Here is a 22114-nt window from a genome sequence, read left to right as displayed (position 1 = left end):
CTCCCTGAAGTAAACCCATGGTGTTTTTCATATTTCAATCCATGGGATTTTAGATGTTCCACAATCCTCTCCTAAAGTATGGTTTCCATTAATTTCCCCACTATTGATGTCAGGCTTACTGGCCTATAGTTGCCTGATTCCTCCCTACTACCTTTCTTGTGAATGGGCACAACATTTGCTAATTTCCAATCTTCTGGGATGACTCCTGTTACCAGTGATTGGTTAAATAAATCTGTTAATGGTTTTGCTAGTTCACTGCTAAGCTCTTTTAATAGCTTTTGTGTGTATCCCATCAGGCCCCTGTGACTTATTTTTATTCGTTTTAGACAGTTGATTTCCTCTGTAAAGACACATGCATCAAAAGATTTATTAGTCTTCCTTCCTAACTGAGGTCCTTTTTATCCTTCATTTTCCTTTGTAAAAACTGAACAGAGGTATTCATTAAGGCAGTCAGCTAGTTCTTTATCATCTTCCATATAACTTCCTTCTTTTGTTTTTAATTTGTTAATTCCTTGTTTTAGTTTCCTTTTTTCATTTATGTATCTGAAGAATGTCTTATCACCTTTTTTCACTGACTGAGCTAATTTCTCTTCTGCCTGTGCTTTAGAAGCTCTTATAACTTGTTTGGCCTCCCTCTGCCTAATCTTATAAATTTCCCTGTCATCCTTGTGTTGTGTTTTTTTTTTTTTTTTTTTTTTTTTCTTTTCCTGGACTCCATTGAAACTGTTCCAATCTGATAGGGACTCGTATACCACTAATCTAATTTTAGAAAAGTCAGTTTTTCTAAAATCTAAAACTTTTGATTTTGTGTGGTGTACTTATAGTAAACCATGCTTAATCATTATATTTTTATTTTTAATTGTTTTAATTTTTTATTTTTTTGTTAGGACCCATTTCTCCTCAGCTTCCTTCAACAAGGGTAATAGTTTCTTAGAGTAGTTCTTCAGTGGGTTTCCCGTTAAGATTTCATAATATTCTTTGTCCATAAGGATTCTGTAAGGTACTAATCTCTATCTTGAATGACTATGCCTCCTTGTTCCTTTTTGGCTCAAGGATCATTAGTTAGGATTTTAATCTGCAAAATTACCCTCCACAGACACTTTGAGATCAAAACGCTTAAAACGGAAAATAAAGTTGAAACCGCCACGACCAGTGGCTATGCTTCACCCACTGTGGATATTCCTACTGAACCAGGTCAGGTACCTGCAGCAATCAATACAGGTCTAAAACCTAAGTCCACCTTCAATCCTACCCATCATAGTGGTAACCATATAGAAACATTATTTTCTCTAGTAGCCAAAGACCTGAGAAATATAAATAAAGGTCTAAAGATTCCGAATAACCTCAACCCACTTGAAAAAGAAGCTCTAAAAAATGTATTGCTGGACGAATCTATAGTTATTAGAAATGCTGACAAAGGCTAGAATAGCGCGACTCATACAGCTGGGTCACTCTAGACATTGTGGCGCTGTATTCCAACTAGGGCTGCACGATATGGGAATTTTGTGCGATTGCGATTAGGGCCCTAAAAATTGCGATAACGATTTGCGATGCAATATTTTAAGGGAATGGTGCTAGAGGTCTATTTGCTTGGATTTTCCCATATGAGCTGCTGACGCGACTGGGTATGACATAGGTATGGGGGATCTGCGGAGGACACGCTGTCGTATGGGGGATCTGCGGAGGACGCGCTGTCGTATGGGGGATCTGCGGAGGACGCGCTGTTATACGGCATGTGCGCACATAACTGGATTTGTGTGTAAAGTATTTTACTAGTATGTGAAACAATCTCTCTCCTATTGAGAACAGGTCCGGCCTCTGTACTCACTGTCACTATGAATGCACTGCAGCGAGCTGGCCGGCCGGCGCGTGACTGACGTCACTTAGTAACGCTCCTCCCACTTCAGGAAGCAGGAGCGTTACTAAGTGACGTCAGTCACGCGCCGGCCGGACAGCTCGCTGCGGTGCATTCATCGTGACAGTGAGTACAGAGGCTGGACCTGTTATCAATAGGAGAGAGATTGTTTCACACACTAGTAAAATACTTTACACACAAAGCCAGTTATGTGCGCGGGGCCCCTTCATATATAATCGCAGCATTTTCGGGTCGGCCAAATCGCCATATCGCATTTGCCGATTATCGCGATTAGATTAATTTTGCAATATATTGTGCAGCCCTAATTCCAACATACCGCACGAAGCTGGAATAGAAGCAATGAGCCATTATCTCTCAACAGATAATACCATGCCTCCGGATAGTGCACATTTATACTTGAAGCAATTAACTTAATATTAAATCATTATGTCTTCACCTTTGAGAATAAGATCTATCAACGGATAAAGGGTACAGCAATGGGCACGCGTTTTGCGCCCAGTTTTGCCAATTTGTATATGGGACGGTTTGAAGAACAATACATATATGGTAAATCTCCCTGTACGCCGAATATCATTTTTTACAGACGGTATATAGACGACCTGCTAATTATATGGAACGTAAGCGCCAAAGAAGCAATAGAGTTCGCTTGACATCTCAATAACAATTCCTTCGGTCTCTCTTTTACAGCAAACTACTCTGACACGAGCATCTAGACCAGCGGTTCTCAACCTAGGTGTCGCGACCCCTTTGGGGGTCGCCTGAGGCTTCCTATTAAGGCTGCACGATTGTAGCGTTACATTACCCTACTTCGTGAGATTTCCCTACCTCCTGACTTCCCGTCGCACTGCTAATGACGTGAGGAGGCGTTCCTGAGTTTTGACAATCTGCGCATGCGCAAACCGACAGTTTATGGAAAATCTCAGCGGAGTTCAGCTTCACACCGGGACACTGCGCATGCGCAGTCCGGAGTTAGCCACGCTTGCGCACTGGGCCGTAATATTTCCCTACTAAGGCTCTCCTGCGCATGCGCAGTGTCCCGGTGTAAAGCTGAACTCCGCTGAGAGTTTGTCGGTTTGCACATGTGCAGATCGTCAAAACTCAAACGCCTCCTCAAGTCATTAGCAGTGCGACAGGAAGTCAGGAGGTAGGGAAATCTCACTAGGAGAGAGATTGTTTCACACAGGAGTAATATACTTTACACGCAAAGACAGTTATGTGCGCAGTTTAGGACACATGAGGGGACACATAGGGCCATGAGGGGGACCAGCATAAGATGCTATATGTCTTACGATGGCCCTATGTGTCATAGCACACATCCCCTATAACAGCGTACTCCACAGATCCCCCCCATAACACTGTCCTCCACAGATTCCCCCCCCATAACACTGTCCTCCACAGATTCCCCCCCCATAACACTGTCCTCCACAGATTCCCCCCCCCATAACACTGTCCTCCACAGATTCCCCCCCATAACACTGTCCTCCACAGATTCCCCCCCATAACACTGTCCTCCACAGATCCCCCCCCCCATAACACTGTCCTCCACAGATCCCCCCCCCATAACATTGTCCTCCACAGATCCCCCCCATAACATTGTCCTCCACAGATCCCCCCCCCCCCCATAACAGCATCCTCCACAGATCCCCCACAACACAGCGCCCTCCACAGATCCCCCACAACACAGCGCCAATTACAGAACTACCTAACACCTTGTAATAGACTGGCATACATCCTGCATATCAGATATTTACATTACAATGCATAACAGTAGCAAAATTAGTTATGACGTAGCAAGGAAAAAAAATTAATGGTTGGGGGTCACCACAACATGAGGAACTATATTAAGGGGTCACGGCTTTAGAAAGGTTGAGAACCACTGATCTAGACCTTAAGCTGTCCTCCAGAAATGGTTCAGTTGAAACTAAAACGTTCTTTAAGAAAGTCGATGGGAACAGTTACCTTGATTATAAGAGCTCACACCACCAAAAAATGGCAACATAACATTCCCTTCAGCCAATTCAATTGTACCAACTGTACCAACCATGAAGACTTCATAACCCAAAGCCAAATCCTAACTCAAGAGGTTCATGAATGCTACATAGTCAATGCAGCATTCGAAAGGGCGAACAAACGTACCCAACAAGAATGCCCAATACCAAAAAGAAAAAAAACCTAGAGGTCCCACAAAGAATGGAGGGCTTCAGATCACCACTTATAACACAAATCAAAAAGCTTTATGAGACATTCTGACCAAACATTGGCCGCTTCTGCTGGCAGATCAATTTCTGAAGGACCACATAAAACCTAGGCCCCAATTGACATTGACATTCAGAAGGGCCCGAACACTTAAGAATATTTTAGCGCCTAGCAAACTGTGCAGAAAGAAGAAACCAATTCCATCTATGTCTCTCTTTTCAAAACTCAGTGGCAGCTACAAATGTGGCCACCACTTGTGCAAATGCTGCCTGAATAGATCTTTTACGGAAATCCACCTTCATTAATAACGTTACCGGCGACCGCTTTGAATATTCAAACTTTCCTTAACTGCTCATCCTCCTATGTTATTTACCTACTTGAGTGCACATGCGGATTTCAATATATAGGCCGCACCACCCTCGGCCTGAGAGAAAGGAGCAGCAAACACTGTTGGAACATCTCAAACGGCTATATGAAACGCGGCATCTCCATACACTTTCTTCAATATCACAGCAAAGACTCCACCCAGTTCACCATAACACCCATCAACCATCCCGTTCCCAATGCCTCAGCAAAAAGGAGATGTATTGGATTTACAAAATGCAGACCCTGTAACCACTGGGTCTGAATGAGTCTTTAGAAAGCAACTGCTTTTGAGTTTCTCATTCACCCATCAGGTTTCCCCTCCATCTTTTTCCCTCTCCTTCCCTTCCAAGTCAGCCTGCTATCACAGTTGTTTTACAGTTTTTATATGCTATGCCACATTTTTCCAATATCATCCCACAGTGTAGTAATCCCACATATAGTTTGTCCATCTGCAAACAGTTACTCAACACGTCCCCTTATCCTCATCCACCAACTTTCTTATCCGTCCCTTCCCCCTCCTCCTTTTCCCTATCCTCCCTCTCTAATCCAACCTATATACACAGTTGGTCTACACCTGCTATGTCACACCCTATCAACACCATCCCTCAGCCTAGTACTATGATTATATCATCACTCACCAGCCCCCTCCTCTCACCACTAAGTACGTCCCCCTTTCTTTGCATCCACCAACGATTACATCGGTCCGTCCCCTCCTACCATCCATCTTCCCTAGTACACCCCCCCCAATTTGGTTTATTATGGGTGCTGTTTGCCCTGCCTGTTGTTATGCCCAGCACCGCGCCAAGTAGGACACACCAGCAATCATCAGCTACGGCACACCAGGTAAACAGCACATGCGCAGGCCCCCCCCCCCCCCCACTGTGCATCATATTGCTGAGCATATACAAATCACCATTCTAATGTATGCACTATGCTTGTCACCTCCAAACGAGCGCCCCATCTATCAAACACACCCACCTATTTTCCCCCTCCCCCTTTACCCGTATTTTCGGGCCCCTGCCTGCAATAATTATTCCTTCCCCAAATGCAACCTTACAGCGCCAATAGCATCTCCTCCTTTCCTCTAGTGACCAGTCCATTCCTCTCCCTGTGTTGACGGTGTCCCCAGACAACACACTACTTGTAAAATTAATAATACATATTTTTTTTTTAAATAAAAGATTCTCCCCCCCCCCCCCCCAATACTGGTGGTGTATATATACATCCCATTAGCCTCATTTCCTATGTCCTTCATACCCCCTACCTGAAAACTGCCCTACCCTTACATTATGTCTATTCCTGTCCAAAACAATCACTCCATCAATAAAAAGCCAACATATATTGGATATCAAACACTCTAATTACTGGACTAAAACACTGATTATTCTATTAATTTATGACTATCAATTTTAATTCTATTTTATTCGTTCATTCTTAGTTTTAACAGCAGGCCACTGTTTCCCATGGTCAGCCCTCACTCTGACACAAATGCACATAATGCTTGAGCATATTGGTATATATGTGTGTGCATTTATATTTGTGTGTTTAGGCATTTAATAGACTATTTTATAATTCCTCTATATAATTAATTTTTAGCTGCAAACTGATGGGTGGGTGTGTGTGTGTTATATATAAATAAATATATATAATCTCCATCTCTCTATTCATATTAATTTCTCTATTCATATTAATCCACATTAGTATCCGTATATTTCCAGTCTTTCTTTCCATTATCAATTATAAGCAATGATTAACTATCATGAATTTTTATTTTAACCATGACCAAGCATCATGTCGTGTGACATATTATATTAATCATGTCAGCTACTTTTAATGTTCTATATTTAAAAAAAAAAATTTAATGTTCGTTTACACACACATGTGTCTCTTTAGACTTGAAAAAGGAGCACTGTTTGCTCCGAAATGCGTTGTCTACCTTGACTAAAGAAAAGTTTATATCTAATACCTGGTCGTCCAGTTGCGCTGTTAGTGTCTCTACCTCTCACAGGCTTCATCCCTTCCTATTGTATTCAAAAGGAAAGAAGAACAGGAGTCTCCTTCAGGCCTAATACATACAATAGGCAAATGCAACACACAGAACCCAAACAAAATACAAAAGGGAAAGGAAAGACTTGAGAAGGTTAAATGACCCTAATAGCCACACCTGGGGAAAGAAGATGTACCAAGCAGCAGAAACAACGCAGACGTAATTTGATCCAAACGGAAAACATGTCAGATCAAACCACGTGTTGCTAGTCTCTCCAATCTCCTGCCACCTTTAGCGGGAACGTCCGTGACAGTATGCTTCTACAGGTGACCTCCGGACACCCAGGACCGACCTTATCCGGGTGAGACCTGTGAAAAGCTTTCACTAAACAACTGGCATTCACGTCAGATGCTGGTACCCACATCCTCTCCTCTGGTCCATAACTCTTCCAGTGAACAAGATGCTGAGGAGATCTACGGATCACAGCTCACAGCCTGGGAGTTTTTTTTTCTTTCTTCTTTTTTCTCCCAGGCTGTGAGCTGTGCGCTGCGATTGGCCAGCACTACAGCCTAGGAGGAGGAGACGCCCAGCAGAACAGGGGCAGTCTCCGCCTACTATGATTTACTGAGCGAAGATACCGAAGGACATAACGGGAGAACGGAGCGGCGCCCAGGGATAATAGTAAGTGCAGCGAGATCCCTGGGCGCCGCTGTATATGTCAGGATACTTAGTTCACAATGTTTTGTAAAACCCTATTTGGCACTTCACCAGTTTGCTATGTTTTAAGATGGCATTAAAATACATGTTGATTTCCACATTTTGTCAAAAATGGTAACTGTGGGAAGCTAAAAATAAAGTAAGAGAAGCAATCTCCAAAATGTGGATGTATTACTTGTTGCCTTTTTTCTTTCCAGATGGCACAGCGGTTGATGTTGAGCAGATTTATTTCTTCATTTGAGAAACCAGTACAAGCCTTCCTTAGCTTTTTTCCACAGCGCCCAAAAACACATGGTCTGCTGTCTACAATCTCGACAACACCTGGCCTTACCACTGCTCGAAAAATTCATGCATCACAGTCTTTTAGAGAGGCCTTCAGCATTCAGAATAAAGATGACTTTCAGGATCGAGTTGTTGGGAGTGAAACACCAGTGATAGTGGATTTCCATGCACAGTAAGTTAAACTAACACAGTAAGTTAAACTAAAATAAATATATATATATATATATATATATATATATATATATATAAATATATATTTTTTTTTTATTATAATTTTTTATTTTTTGGGGGGAAATATAACTGAGTCTTTCCCACCAATATAATTTATAACATATCTCTAGACCACTTAGCAGTCTGCAACATACTGTTAGCACTCTAGTTGCAGAGCCTGGTAGAGAAAACTGTGAGGCGGATCTCACTGATGAGGTGCCCACCAGTTGGTGTAAAAAGCGATCATATGCCGCACATGCCTAACACTGTTTTATGCTTATTTCTTATGTTTTACTTGGTTCAAGAGACAATTTTTGCGATTTCAAGTAAGTTTTTCAATATGTTGCAGTGCTCCAGACAAAAAAAATAAACAGTAGCCAATAAATTTTTAGTTGCCAAATTTAAAATATATATAATTATAATAATAAATAAAAAATCTTGGAGAAGATAAGACACAGGTCACAGTAATGGGCCAGCACTACATATTAGGGTTGTCACGATACCAACATTTTGATTTGGTTTCGATACAGTAAAAAAAGATTGCGATATTCGATACCGCGCAAAAGAAAGCACCATTCCGCATTTTATGGAACGTCCGGCCAGTAATAGAACAGTCCTATCCTATTTTTGTTGGGGGGGGGGGGACAAGGTGTTAATATATATATATATATATATATATATATATATATATATATATATATATATAATATAATTTTTATTTTATTTTTTTACAACGTTCACCGCATAGGAGATATTTTTCAATAGTTTGGACTTTTCGGAGGTGGTGATGTGTTATATATTTTTATATATTTTATAAGTAAAATTGGGAAAGGGGGCGATTTATACTTTATATTTTGGTGTTTGTGTCCGGATGCGGTGCTGCTGCGATTGCGTTCTGTTGTTCAGTTTTTATCGCGCGGGTGCAATGTGTTTTTCTGTTTTGCACGCGTGTGATAAAAATCTGAGTGTGGTACCCATACCCGAACCCGGACTTCTTCACAGAAGTTCAGGTTTGGGTTAGGTGTTGTGTAGATTGTATTATTTTCCTTTATAACATGGTTCTAAGGGAAAATAATAGGGCTGGAGGGGTTAAAAAACAAAAAATAATTTAACTCACCCTAATCCACTTGTTCGCGCAGCTGTCATCTCTTCTGTCTTCTTCTTTGAGGAATAGGACCTTTGATGACATCACTGTGCTCATCACATGGTCCATCACATGATCTTTTACTATGGTGATGGATCATGTGACGGACCATGTAATGAGCGTAGTGACGTCATCAAAGGTCCTATTCCTCAAAGAAGAAGACAGAAGAGATGCCGGCTGTGCGAACAATTGGAGTTAAATTTATTATTTTTAAACTTTTTTTTTTTTAAACCCCTCCAGCCCTATTGTACGATGCATTCTGTATTCAGAATGCTATTATTTTCCCGTCTAACCATGTTATAAGGGAAAATAATAATAATCAGGTCTCCATCCCGATCGTCTCCTAGTAACCGTGCGTGAAAATCGCACCGCATCCGCACTTGCTTGCGGATGCTTGCGATTTTCCTGCAGCTCCATTCACTTCTATGGGGCCTGCGTTGCGTGAAAAACACAAAAAATAGAGCTTGCTGCGACTTTCACGCAACGCACAAGTGATGAAATGAAAATCACCACTCTTGTGCACAGCCCCATAGAAATGAATGGGTCCGGATTCAGTGCTGGTGCAATGCGTTCACTACACGCATTGCACCCGTGCGGAAAACTCGCCCGTGTGAAAGGGGCCTAAGGGGTACAACCTGGGATCTTTTAATCCCTTGTCCTATTTACCCTAATAGAGCTCTATCAGGGTGAATTAGACTTCACACACTCCCTGCTTCCCTGTGCATAGTACACACAGTATCAGGGAGATTACCACCAGGGCTTCAGTAGCCTCCTGGCTGCCATGGTAACCGATCAGAGCCTCAGGATTACACTGCTGGGGCTCCGAAGGGAACTGCCACTGAGGAGGAGGGGAGGGGACCCTGTGGCCACTGCCACCAATGACTAATACATGGGGGGGGGGGGGTGCACTGCGCCACCAATGATATTAACTCGCCCATTAATTCAAATACAGGAGGCGGGTGTCGGCTGCAGAATTATATAGCCGGCACCCGACCTCTATCACAGGTAGCTGCGATCCGTGGCAGTTAACCCCTTTGGAAGCTTCTTCGGTGGTATTAATTCTGGCCACTCTTGTAAACTGGCAAAATGGTACAGCTCGTTTAACATTAGTTGGATGGAAACTCGAGTGGTGTAAGAGGGAGTTGGTGGCCATGGGTTTCCTAAAAACCCTCCGTCTCCAACTCGCCTTCCTTAACGGATACCAGGACGTCTAGGAATTCTAATTTTTCCACCTCCAAATACATATGTAAATTTCATATTCATCTCATTTACTCTGTTGAGGTATTATACAAAATCACCGAACGTACCGTCATCACTACAAAACATCATCCACAAACCTAAAATAGGTGTGGATATATGAAAGATATGGGTTGGCAGTCGATTATACGTATCTGTCTTCAAAACGTGCTAAGTAGAGGTTGGCAAAGGTGCATGCCACGTGCGTACCCATAGCCTAAACCAACTGTTCCCCAAAAAACTGGATACATGGCTGAATGGTTGGTGCCCACACTGGAACAAATGTTGTGGAAGTTGCTCCTTTTGTAAATTCAACTTGGTCTCGTTTGGAGGTTTACATCATAGAGTGAAAAGTTAAGTACGGGAACAGCGCTAAATATTAACAGTTTATGAGAGTAGTTGGAAAAGAACCATAAATATACTGAGCTGAGTTCTTATTCAGCTGTCGGAAGTGTCAATTACAGGTCCGTGCTTCACATGGAATGAGCCTGCTATCCACCTCCAGCCTGCCGTTAGATCTCGCTTTGAGCCACCAGCCGTACACTCCAAACCGAATCAGGATTACCTTCACAAGAAGGACAAACAAATGGTGCAACACCCTCAATACTCAGAGGTGATCAAATTTTATTCTACTCACATATTCCAAGTTTTCACATGCATATATGATTGCCCGACCCGGGTTTCGCTATTAGCTTCGTCAGGGGCTGCGGTACAGACGCCGCCATAGTCCATGAATATATAGCAACCTTTTGCCCCGGAACAAAAACGGACTTCCGTTGTCCGGTAGCAGGTCAAACATTTGCATGCTAAAATTACTTAAAACATGTACAAAGTATTCAATTACATAAAACACATCAATTCCTTACATAAAATCATATAAAAACCATTTCAGAATTCCAAATATCATTAAAAAATACATAAACAATATAACAGTTTAAAATTAATAAATATGTAGTAAATATATAAAAATTGTAAAAATATCCAGACAGTATATATTCAAATAGATCACACCATACATACAGATTTTATATCCCATTCAATGTTGTGTCCTTGTGGCTGCAGTGTGTTCATTTCGTAAATCCACTCAGCCTCCCTTTTGTTAATCTGTGTGGCCGGATTCCCTCCTCGCCAGTGGCGCTTCACTAATTCCACGCCACAAAATTTAAGACCAGTGGGGTCCTTTTGATGAAATTTTTTATAATGCGCCGAAACACTATGGGTCTCCAGACCCTTTTTGATATTTCTAATATGTTCCGCAATCCGGACCTTCAATTTTCTCAATGTTCTGCCGACATACTGCAGCCTACATGGGCACTCAAGTACATAAATGACCCCCATGGACTCGCATGAAATATTCCCTCTGACTTTTTTTGAGATGGACTTGGAAGTAGACACAATGTTTTCCATTTTACTTTTTTTCTTATCCTCCCTGGAGCGGTTTCTACAACATGGGCAAAAACCGCACCAGGTGAAAGCATGGCGGGGTTTGGATATATCGACATCCTCTTTCACATAACTGCGCACAATACTGTTTCTAACTGTAGGAGCTTTTTTAAAAATAAACGGGGGTTCAGTGGGGATGAGATCTTTTATAACCGAATAATTTTTTTAGGATGTTCCTCTTTTGATAGATAAGTCTCTTAATTTGGGGACAATTAATGGAGTACATAGTGGAAAATGCTAATTAAATTTATCCCTATTCTGTATTTTATGTTCACTCAAATCCTTCTTCTTTATGTTCAAATTTTCGGACATTACTTCCTCCCTTTTGATTATATAGCTCTTCCTTTTTATAGCCCTTTTCTATGAATCTATTCGCAATGATATCACTCTGCTTTTCATAATCATCAATACTGGTACAATTTCTTTTAATGTGTTTTAACTGCCCTTTTGGTACATTACAAATCCAAGGTTCATGATGACAACTGCTCCTTTCTATATAACCATTACGGTCGGTCGGCTTGAAATAGGTTACAGTTTTAATTTTTCCTCCTTCCACCCTGATCTCAAGATCCAGGAAGTGAATAGCACTTTTGCTCACATCCTGGGTGAAATGAATATTCCACACATTAGAATTAATCTGAAAGATGAATTCCGTTAATCCTGTCTCAGTGCCATACCAAATACCAATGCAGTCGTCAATGTACCTTCTCCAAAGCTATACGCTGCCACCCTCCATATCTTTTCCTATAACGGGACAGATGTTAAAATGCTCCCAATAAGCCATAAAGAGATTGGCGAAACTGGGTGCGAATTTCGCACCCATCGCCACGCCAGAAATCTGTAAAAAATGGCAATCATCATACCAAAAGTAATCATGCCCGAGGCAATATTGTATGCAATCCAAAATGAATGATTTTTGTTCCTCACGCATTTGGTCATCCTTATCCATGTACAATTTAATTGCTTCCATACCTATGTTATAATAATCAAACCGGCTGATAAGGGGGAGGGGTAGTGGTTTTGAATAAAGTTGACTATAATATAGAAATGCTGAGAATCCTGAGTGATATCACAACATATAGAAAATTAAAAAGTGATCCGATAAATGATTATAAAAAAGAATTAAAACTCCTTTTGGATAGAGGAGTGACGCAAAAAGTGCTAAATCAAAAGGAGTATCAATACTTAAACAATTTATATCCGAAGACCCCTACTATATATTACTTGCCCAAGGTACATAAAAATGCGGAGTGCCCCCCTGGAAGACCCATAGTCTCAGGGATTGACGCGATCACTAGTCGGGTATCGGAATATATTGATATTTTTTTACAAAGATATGTAATCTCCACACCTTCCTATTTAAGGGACACAGGACATATTTTGGATGTTCTAAAAGAGTTTGATAATATCCCTGAGAATGCCTTTTTGATGACTTTAGATGTCACTTCATTATATACCATCATACCAAATAACATAGTTATGGAAGCAATTACATTTTACATGGATAAGGATGACCAAATGCGTGAGGAACAAAAATCATTCATTTTGGATTGCATACAATATTGCCTCGGGCATAATTACTTTTGGTATGATGATTGCCATTTTTTTTTACAGATTTCTGGCGTGGCGATGGGTGCGAAATTCGCACCCAGTTTCGCCAATCTCTTCATGGCTTATTGGGAGCATTTCAACATCTGTCCCGTTATATGAAAAGATATGGAGGGTGGCAGCCTACAGCTTTGGAGAAGGTACATTGACGACTGCATTGGTATTTGGTATGGCACTGAGACAGGATTAACGGAATTCATCTTTCAGATTAATTCTAATGTGTGGAATATTCATTTCACCCAGGATGTGAGCAAAAGTGCTATTCACTTCCTGGATCTTGAGATCAGGGTGGAAGGAGGAAAAATTAAAACTGTAACCTATTTCAAGCCGACCGACCGTAATGGTTATATAGAAAGGAGCAGTTGTCATCATGAACCTTGGATTTGTAATGTACCAAAAGGGCAGTTAAAACACATTAAAAGAAATTGTACCAGTATTGATGATTATGAAAAGCAGAGTGATATCATTGCGAATAGATTCATAGAAAAGGGCTATAAAAAGGAAGAGCTATATAATCAAAAGGGAGGAAGTAATGTCCGAAAATTTGAACATAAAGAAGAAGGATTTAAGTGAACATAAAATACAGAATAGGGATAAATTTAAATTAGCATTTTCCACTATGTACTCCAATAATTGTCCCCAAATTAAGAGACTTATCTATCAAAATTGGAACGTCCTAAAAAATGATTCGGTTATAGGAGATCTCATCCCCACTAAACTCCCGTTTATTTTTAAAAAAGCTCCTACAGTTAGAAACAGTATTGTGCGCAGTTATGTGAAAGAGGATGTCGATATATCCAAACCCCGCCATGCTTTCACCTGGTGCGGTTTTTGCCCATGTTGTAGAAACCGCTCCAGGGAGGATAAGAAAAAAAGTAAAATGGAAAACATTGTGTCTACTTCCAAGTCCATCTCAAAAAAAGTCAGAGGGAATATTTCATGCGAGTCCATGGGGGTCATTTATGTACTTGAGTGCCCATGTAGGCTGCAGTATGTCGGCAGAACATTGAGAAAATTGAAGGTCCGGATTGCGGAACATATTAGAAATATCAAAAAGGGTCTGGAGACCCATAGTGTTTCGGCGCATTATAAAAAATTTCATCAAAAGGACCCCACTGGTCTTAAATTTTGTGGCGTGGAATTAGTGAAGCGCCACTGGCGAGGAGGGAATCCGGCCACACAGATTAACAAAAGGGAGGCTGAGTGGATTTACGAAATGAACACACTGCAGCCACAAGGACACAACATTGAATGGGATATAAAATCTGTATGTATGGTGTGATCTATTTGAATATATACTGTCTGGATATTTTTACAATTTTTATATATTTACTACATATTTATTAATTTTAAACTGTTATATTGTTTATGTATTTTTTAATGATATTTGGAATTCTGAAATGGTTTTTATATGATTTTATGTAAGGAATTGATGTGTTTTATGTAATTGAATACTTTGTACATGTTTTAAGTAATTTTAGCATGCAAATGTTTGACCTGCTACCGGACAACGGAAGTCCGTTTTTGTTCCGGGGCAAAAGGTTTCTATATATTCACGGACTATGGCAGCGTCTGTACCGCAGCCCCTGACGAAGCTAATAGCGAAACCCGGGTCGGGCAATCATATATGCATGTGAAAACTTGGAATATGTGAGTAGAATAAAATTTGATCACCTCTGAGTATTGAGGGTGTTGCAGCATTTGTTTGTCCTTCTTGTGAAGGTAATCCTGATTCGGTTTGGAGTGTACGGCTGGTGGCTCAAAGCGAGATCTAACGGCAGGCTGGAGGTGGATAGCAGGCTCATTCCATGTGAAGCACGGACCTGTAATTGACACTTCCGACAGCTGAATAAGAACTCAGCTCAGTATATTTATGGTTCTTTTCCAACTACTCTCATAAACTGTTAATATTTAGCGCTGTTCCCGTACTTAACTTTTCATTTTATATTAAGGAGATTGAACCTACTCTATCAAGGGCACCTCTGCTTGATCCTGTTTTTCCCACCAAACATCACTTGTCTTACATCATAGAGTAAATATATTGATAACATGTAGAAGTCGCTATGTTGTTTATCTAGTATTATGTGTGTGCGGTAGGTTTTATATTGGCAAGACCATGCGCTGTCTATTTGAAAGGTTCCTTGAACACGTGGGAGTCCCACGATTAATAGAACATGTCCGCATGGTACATGACGGAGACATTAGAGTTTTAAGTTTTGCAGGTCTGGAGGTTGTCCCAACCCCTCAGAGGGGAGGGGACAGGGATCGTGAACTTCTCAGAAGGGAAGGCAGGTGGATCCTACGGCCCAGTGTTATGTCCCCTTGGGTTAAATGAAAAAATAGATTTAAGTGTATTTCTGTAATTATTTGCTAGGGATTTGCTCAGTGTTCATTTTTGTTTTTAATATCACCCAATGTATGTCCTGATGTTTTTTATGTAGTAACACTGCTCGATTGCACTGAAAGGTGTATGGCACAGCAGGGGATCGAACCCACCAATACGCAGTGTATGGTGACCTGGTGAGTTAGCGATCACGCCACCACTAAAGCACACACTTTCAGTCTGATCGTGGGTGAGTGCGATCGCAGCAGTGCTGTAAACCTGAGCTACGTTATGGATGAGAAGTGATGTAGTGGGTATACGCCCCTAGTGCATTTACCTATAAAAGGTGACAGGTGTGCTTGACTTGTTAGCTGTGGCCAAAGGAAGCGCTTCCTGCGCGAAACAGCAGTCTACGCTTACTGTTTGCTTGGTTGCACTGTATCACATCTGCTCCTGACCCGTGTTTAATAAAGCAAATGAAAACGTTGATTGGTGAGTGCCGCTGGATTATTTTCTTTTGTTGCACGTTAATTTTCAATGCCTGACACCAGCTGAGCACCGCCCGACCAGGGGATACGCTGAACAGTGTCCGTAGCTGTACTTGCAGGAGGAAGCGGGGTATGTGCAGTGCCATCGGATCTGTTGTCTAACTCCATTGATTCCGTTATAACCAGAATCCCTAACGCTAGTGTGAACCCACCCTTATTGTGTCATTTTGTAAAAAGTACATGTGTTGTATTTTTTTATTTATTTTTTTAAGCTAGGTCTCCTCCTTTTTAGATATCTGTTGTAGTAAGGCAGTGTAAAAGAATGTAAAAATAAAAACATAATGCACATTAACATATGCGTTTTATCAAGCAGGGGCAAAAAAATGGATGTCTGTGGCATAAAACGTCAGAAAATGAGCCAAAAACACCATACCCAGAACATGCTTTGCTTTGAAAAAAACACCATGAAAATGGGAGGTCCTAAAGATGGACCCTGATATTAATGAGGTTATAGGGTGTTACCCGAACAGATGCAGTAGAAAGCCTTAAAGCTGTGAATTAGAGATGAGAGAATGTTTTGGATTTGGTTTGTTTCAAGTTCGCAGAATTTTTCCCCAAATTGATTTTACCCAAAGCAAAGTTGATCCAACTGCCCTAGGACACAGAATTTTTTGGGAAAGATTTTGGGGCATATTTATTAAGACCGGCATTTTAGACGCCAGTCTTAATAAAGCCCCATAGCTGGCGGAGGATCCAGCGCCAGTTCTAAATGTAAAACAGCTTCTTTGCTGTGTTACATTTAGACCATTTTCTACACCTAAAACAGGCCCATGCCATGCCTACAATTTTGGAAGTCACAGTTAGGCTACTTTCACACTAGCGTTTTTCTTTTCCGGCATAGAGTTCCGACCTAGGGGCTCAAATCCGGAAAAGAACTGATCAGTTTTATCCCCATGAATTCTGAATGGAGAGCAATCCGTTGCTTCAGGATGTCTTCAGTTCAGTCTTTTTGACTGATCAGGCTTTTCAGAAAACCGTAGCATGTTGTATTTTTACCTCTGGCCAAAAATCTGGAACACTTTGACTGAGCGCCGGATCCGGCCTTTTTCCCATTGACTTGCATTAACGTTGTGTGTTCTGTCAAACCGGATCCGGCTTTTGCATGTTAAACCTGAAAAATGTGAAAAAAAATCTTAGTCTTTAAATGGCGAATCCGTTTTTTCCAATGCATTTTTTCATTGTGATCAAAATCCTGATTAGGATTCAAATGTAATCAGTTTTCACACGTTTTCACAGTTCTGGTGACTGAATTGAACGCTGGATTCAAACAGCGCTAATGTGAAAGTAGCCTTACCCTGGGTTCACGCCTGAGCGGTTTACAGCACGTTCAAACGCATGAAATCCAATGCTTCCCTATGGCCCTGGTTCACACTTTTGTTTGAACGCGCTGAAAAACTCCCTACGCTCAAAAAAGTTCTTGAGCTTCTTTGGGGCGTTTTGTCGCGCGTTTGCGGCCATAGGATTGCATAGGAACGAGCAAATATGTTATTTTGCGCGTTTTTGACCAGAAAAACGCACGTCCGAACGCGCGTTTGGCACATAGCAACAGTCATAAAAGGCCACACTCTAGTGATCGGCAAGTGTCATCTAGCCTGACCAAGATGGAGGAAGCAGGCTGTGATAGTGAGACACTGATCAGGCTTGTGCAGGCAAAACGCTGCCTGTATGACATCCAAGATGCCAAGTACAAGAACAGGAGAAGCAGGCAGCAGGCATGGGAGGATATTGGAGCAAGCATCTGGCCACAGTGGAGGAAGAGATTCTCAAAAACTGTGAAAGAAGGCAAAGGTATTTACATGTGTGTAAAAACAAACTCCTTGTGTGCACTGGTGTAAAATCTCTATGTAATAGTCCAGCCCACCTCTACCTGCGGCCCTCCAGCTGTTGTCCAACTACAACTCCCAATATGCTGTGCTGCATTTTACTTGCTGTAGCCTGTTTAAGCATGCATGGAGTTTTGCAGTTTTGCTACAGCTGGAGGGCCGCAGCTTCACCATCACTGTTCTAGTATATGGTCAGTCAATGGTACTCCATCACCCACATTCTTGCACAATGTAGTTGGCCAGTATGCTCAATTTGCACTTGTTCCAATCTGGCAATGTATTTTAAATTCAAATGTTGGCCTACATTAGTGGTGCGAATTTGGGTTATAAAGTTGATATGGATATTGTCTACGTTGAAACATTATTGTGCTTGTGGGCTATTGCAGCACTGGCACATGATAGGTGATTGTATGTCTATATAGTACCAGTATTGGGCACATAAATGGGATCCGTAATTCCGCCAACATTGTTTTCCCTTGTTAAAGGACGAGTATTGGTGGGCACTATTGGGGCTTCTACAAGAGGCACGATATAGGTGAAAAAACGTCATTGAACAAATTCACTCTTCAAATCTTTTAATTCACCCATTACAATAAACAAAGAAAATGGAATATTACAAGTTAAAGAAACAATTTTTGCAGCTGCAAAAGACTAAATAATATAAAATTATATGGCTTGCATTTGCCACGGTAACTCCCCCTGTGGTGACATAAAATAAGCCGCAAAGTGGTCCCAAATAGCGGCACCATGTGTGGTCCCACGCACACCGCTGCGATTCTGACTCTCCATGGAATGGCGCAATGAATCCTCAAAATTGAAGCCATCCCTTTCTCGGACAAAATTGTGAAGAGCACATGCTGCCTTCACAACTGAGATGGCGGTCTCCAATTTCAGATTTATGGGAGAGTGCAGAACTCGCCATTTGTTGGCTAAGATGCCAAATGCGCATTCCACCACCCTGCGTGCTCTGGTCAGGTGATAGTTAAAAACACGCCGCGCAATGGATAATTTACGGGTAGCGTATGGCCTCATATGGTGCTCACCTAGACCAAATGCCTCGTCACCAACAAAAACAAAAAGGCTCAGATGGATAAGTGGTGCCAGGCAGTGTGGTGTTTCCGGGAAGGTCAAGGGCATTTCTACTGAGAATTTGACCAAAGTCAGAATGCCCAAAAACAGCAGAGTCAGAGCTGCTGCCATAGGACCCCACATCGATATAACGGAAAGAATAGTTTGCATCACATACCGCAAAAAGAACAAACGAAAAGTTTTTTTCATAATTAAAAAACTGACTGCCACTCCTCATTGGCTTCAGAATGCGGATGTGTTTTCCGTCAATTGCTCCGACACAGTTCGGGAAATTGCAGGTATTTAGAAAAGTATCCGCAATTTTCAGCCACTCCTCCTTGTTTGGTTGGCCCATCACAACAGCATGAAGGACCTGCCAAATGGCGCTGCAGGTTTCCTTCACAATCACACTGGCTGTGGATTTCCCGATCTGGAAGGTGTCATGCAGACTGGTCAACGATTGGCCTGTTGCTAAATAGCTGGAAAAAAGGTGTGAAAAACAAAAACAACAATTAATGGATGTTATTTTATTTTTATTATAGTAAACTTCCTAAAAAGCAAGTGGAAGAGCCTCAAAGATGCCTTTATTCGTCATCGACACAAAGAGAAGTAACAGAGGAGTGGAGCTTCGCCAAGTGCACGGTCCAGCTATGTCCATGCGGAGGAAATGGCCTTTCTAATCCCATGCACTGAAATGCGTAGGTGAGTCCAGGGCATACACATGCAGGAGAGGGTGTGGTATGACATGCATTCACTTTCATATCTTGCACATACTTATGTATATTTTCATGTTCACAGCACCGATAGTAGCTGCAGCAGGAGGAGGAAAAGGAGGAGGTCACCAGGGACAGTGAGGCCTGTGTGTCTACGGGGCCACTAAGTCCTCCTCCACCCGATCCCACCCCTACATTCCAAACACCCTCACAGCCTGCCCCACCTGTCGTGGAACCCGAAAACATTCGGACTCGCTGTTCAAAACGGAAAAGAACCGATCGCCAGGAGGACCGGCTAATTGCATGCCTGGATGCACTTGCCCATCCAGCACCCAAACTCACTAGTGATGCACTTTTCTTACTGAGTTTGGAGGAAAAAATGCTGCTAGTTCACCGAAGTCGCATAACTGAAGCGAGGGACGCCTTAACAAGGACTCTAGACAGCTACATTACACATTATGACATCACACAGCCCAACAATGCACCACCACATCCACCACAATATCCACCACAACATCCACCACCCACTCACACATACACATCACAAACATACCCACAAACTAACATACCACACCCTCACGACACATGGCACACACAACCACAATCATCATACAGCTATCCCTCCACTAGCATGGGCACCAACACCTCCACCACCACTCAAATGCAACCTGCCCAGCAATCAGGCGGAATCAGAGAGGCCATGCGGGATAACGATCCACAATACCAAAACCTTTGAGAAGTAGCATACTTAATTTGGTGCATCGGGGGTGTTCTTCCTTCATTGTTAATATCGGAAAATTACCAAATAATTTTAAGTTAACAATTACAAAACTTATATTGATTGCGTTAAACACAGTTTGCGCATTTTTGGAGGAACTGTAAGAGGTTATTACTTTTCAAAAATATAAACATTTGCAAACTTTTTGGGACTCTTATTTCAAAGAGAGTGTTTGGTATGGAAAAATGTGGGTAAACTATGTATGGTATCTATATGCCAAATGTAAAAAGCATACACATACAATACCCCCCCTCAAAAACACTTGAAACGTCACAACCACCAGTAGAAAATAACAAAGGCCACACTAATATACAGTCAACACACAATGCAAATTTTTTATTAGGACACAATTACAGTCTACTTACCGCAAAGTAATGATCAGTCTTTCCGCTGGTGGGATACTGTCCCGCATGAATGTGTCCTGATGTTGTAAACGGGTGCCCAACAACCCCAGGAGCTCATCAAAGCTGTTGCAAACGAAAATGGTGAGGGTTAACAATACCAAAAAACTACAACTGGTACCTTCACAATTGGAACCCCACTCATAGAACTATTGTATTTATACAAACCTGGTGATTGGACATCTGCGTGTATGAAAAAAATTTGTCTTCATGGGCCCGGAGGGTCTCGTACAGTGCCCAGAACTGTCCCCTTTCCTGTCGGTTGGCAATGACAGGATGGACCCAGAAGCGTCGCCTGCTCTCTCTCCTACGCCTCAAATGTCGGAGAAGGATTGCTGACACAATTGCTGCAATTGGTCGCCTTCGGGAGTATTCCATGGTCGCAAACAATCCACTACAATCCACTCTCTCAACACACATGAAATGTATCACCTCCATTTCTCTCTCATTAGACACCTTTCATATAGACAGGCCTGTATTTTCATTGGACAACACTGCTGTCAATCACACAACGTTCTACGCGCGTTGACTATGGACAATAACGCGCGTTTTGTCGCGCATAAAACGCGCATATCCAAAACGCTCAGGTCTGAACCCAGCCTTAGGAGCGCAAAGGTTAGTTGCAATCCAGCTGCACACTATAGGAAAAAGTGAGGGCTGTACTGAGGAGTCGTATATATAAACCTGTAGATGTGGTATGGAGTATGCTGGTAATACAATCCAGAAATTCTTGAAGAGGATAAGGAAACCTATTGGAGACATAGAAAATTGAATGGCCATTCCTTTTGCCAGTTATGTGTTGAACACAAAGGAGATCCCAATTGCATTAAATCCATCGATTTTGAGTTGATCACTCAAACCATCTAATAGGAGAGGCAATTTGGGTAAACGTTGGAATTTTCCATCAGGAGCCACATTACCTAATGGCCTTGATGAACAGCTTAATTTTAGCTGTTTCATTTTAAGGCTACTTTAACACCTGCATTAGGTGCTGAACCGTCTGGTATTTGCACAGACGGATCCGCACCTATAATGCAAACGCTTGTATCCGTTCAGATTGGAACAGTTTGCATTATTCTTTTTTTTTTTAAGTCTCAAGTCAAAACGGATCCGTCCTAACTTACATTGAAAGTCAATGTGGGACAGATCGGTTTTCAGCTGCACCATATTGTGTCAGTGAAAACTGATCCGTCCCAATTGACTTAAATTGTAAGTCAGGACGGATCCGTTTTGGCTCCGCATCCAGAGCGCAATGGAAGCGGAACGGAGCCAAACTGATGCATTCTGAACGGATCCTTATCCATTCAAAATCCATTGGGCTGAACTGATCCGTTTTGGGCCGCTTGTGAGATCCCTGAAACGGATCTCACAAACTGAATTCAAAACGACAGTGTG

The 22114-nt window shown here is 41.8% G+C and overlaps 1 protein-coding gene and 1 long non-coding RNA gene across 3 annotated transcripts in view; both read left to right on the top strand.

The window, feature by feature from the left end:
• Window positions 1-22114, top strand: part of TXN2 (thioredoxin 2) — a 172079-nt gene that overhangs the window by 60926 nt on the left and 89039 nt on the right. The window contains exons 2-4 of one of the 2 annotated variants that reach the window (XM_044302246.1): window positions 7340-7596; window positions 13072-13205; window positions 14788-14855. In XM_044302246.1, the coding sequence (XP_044158181.1) occupies window positions 7340-7596; window positions 13072-13205; window positions 14788-14840 (444 nt within the window). In that variant the 3' untranslated portion in view covers window positions 14841-14855. Of the gene's footprint in view, window positions 1-7339; window positions 7597-13071; window positions 13206-14787; window positions 14856-22114 lie in introns of those variants that run through there. The other variant, XM_044302245.1, reaches the window with a different exon arrangement.
• Window positions 17053-21828, top strand: LOC122944044. The gene is made up of 3 exons (XR_006390929.1): window positions 17053-17724; window positions 19370-19529; window positions 19626-21828. It is a non-coding gene; the product is annotated as an uncharacterized LOC122944044 (long non-coding RNA).

This window comes from Bufo gargarizans, chromosome 7 (genome assembly GCF_014858855.1).
Source record: "Bufo gargarizans isolate SCDJY-AF-19 chromosome 7, ASM1485885v1, whole genome shotgun sequence".
Lineage (NCBI taxonomy): Eukaryota > Metazoa > Chordata > Amphibia > Anura > Bufonidae > Bufo > Bufo gargarizans.
The sequence above is the reverse complement of the archived record's forward strand: the minus strand, read 5'-3'. Positions and strand labels throughout refer to the sequence as shown.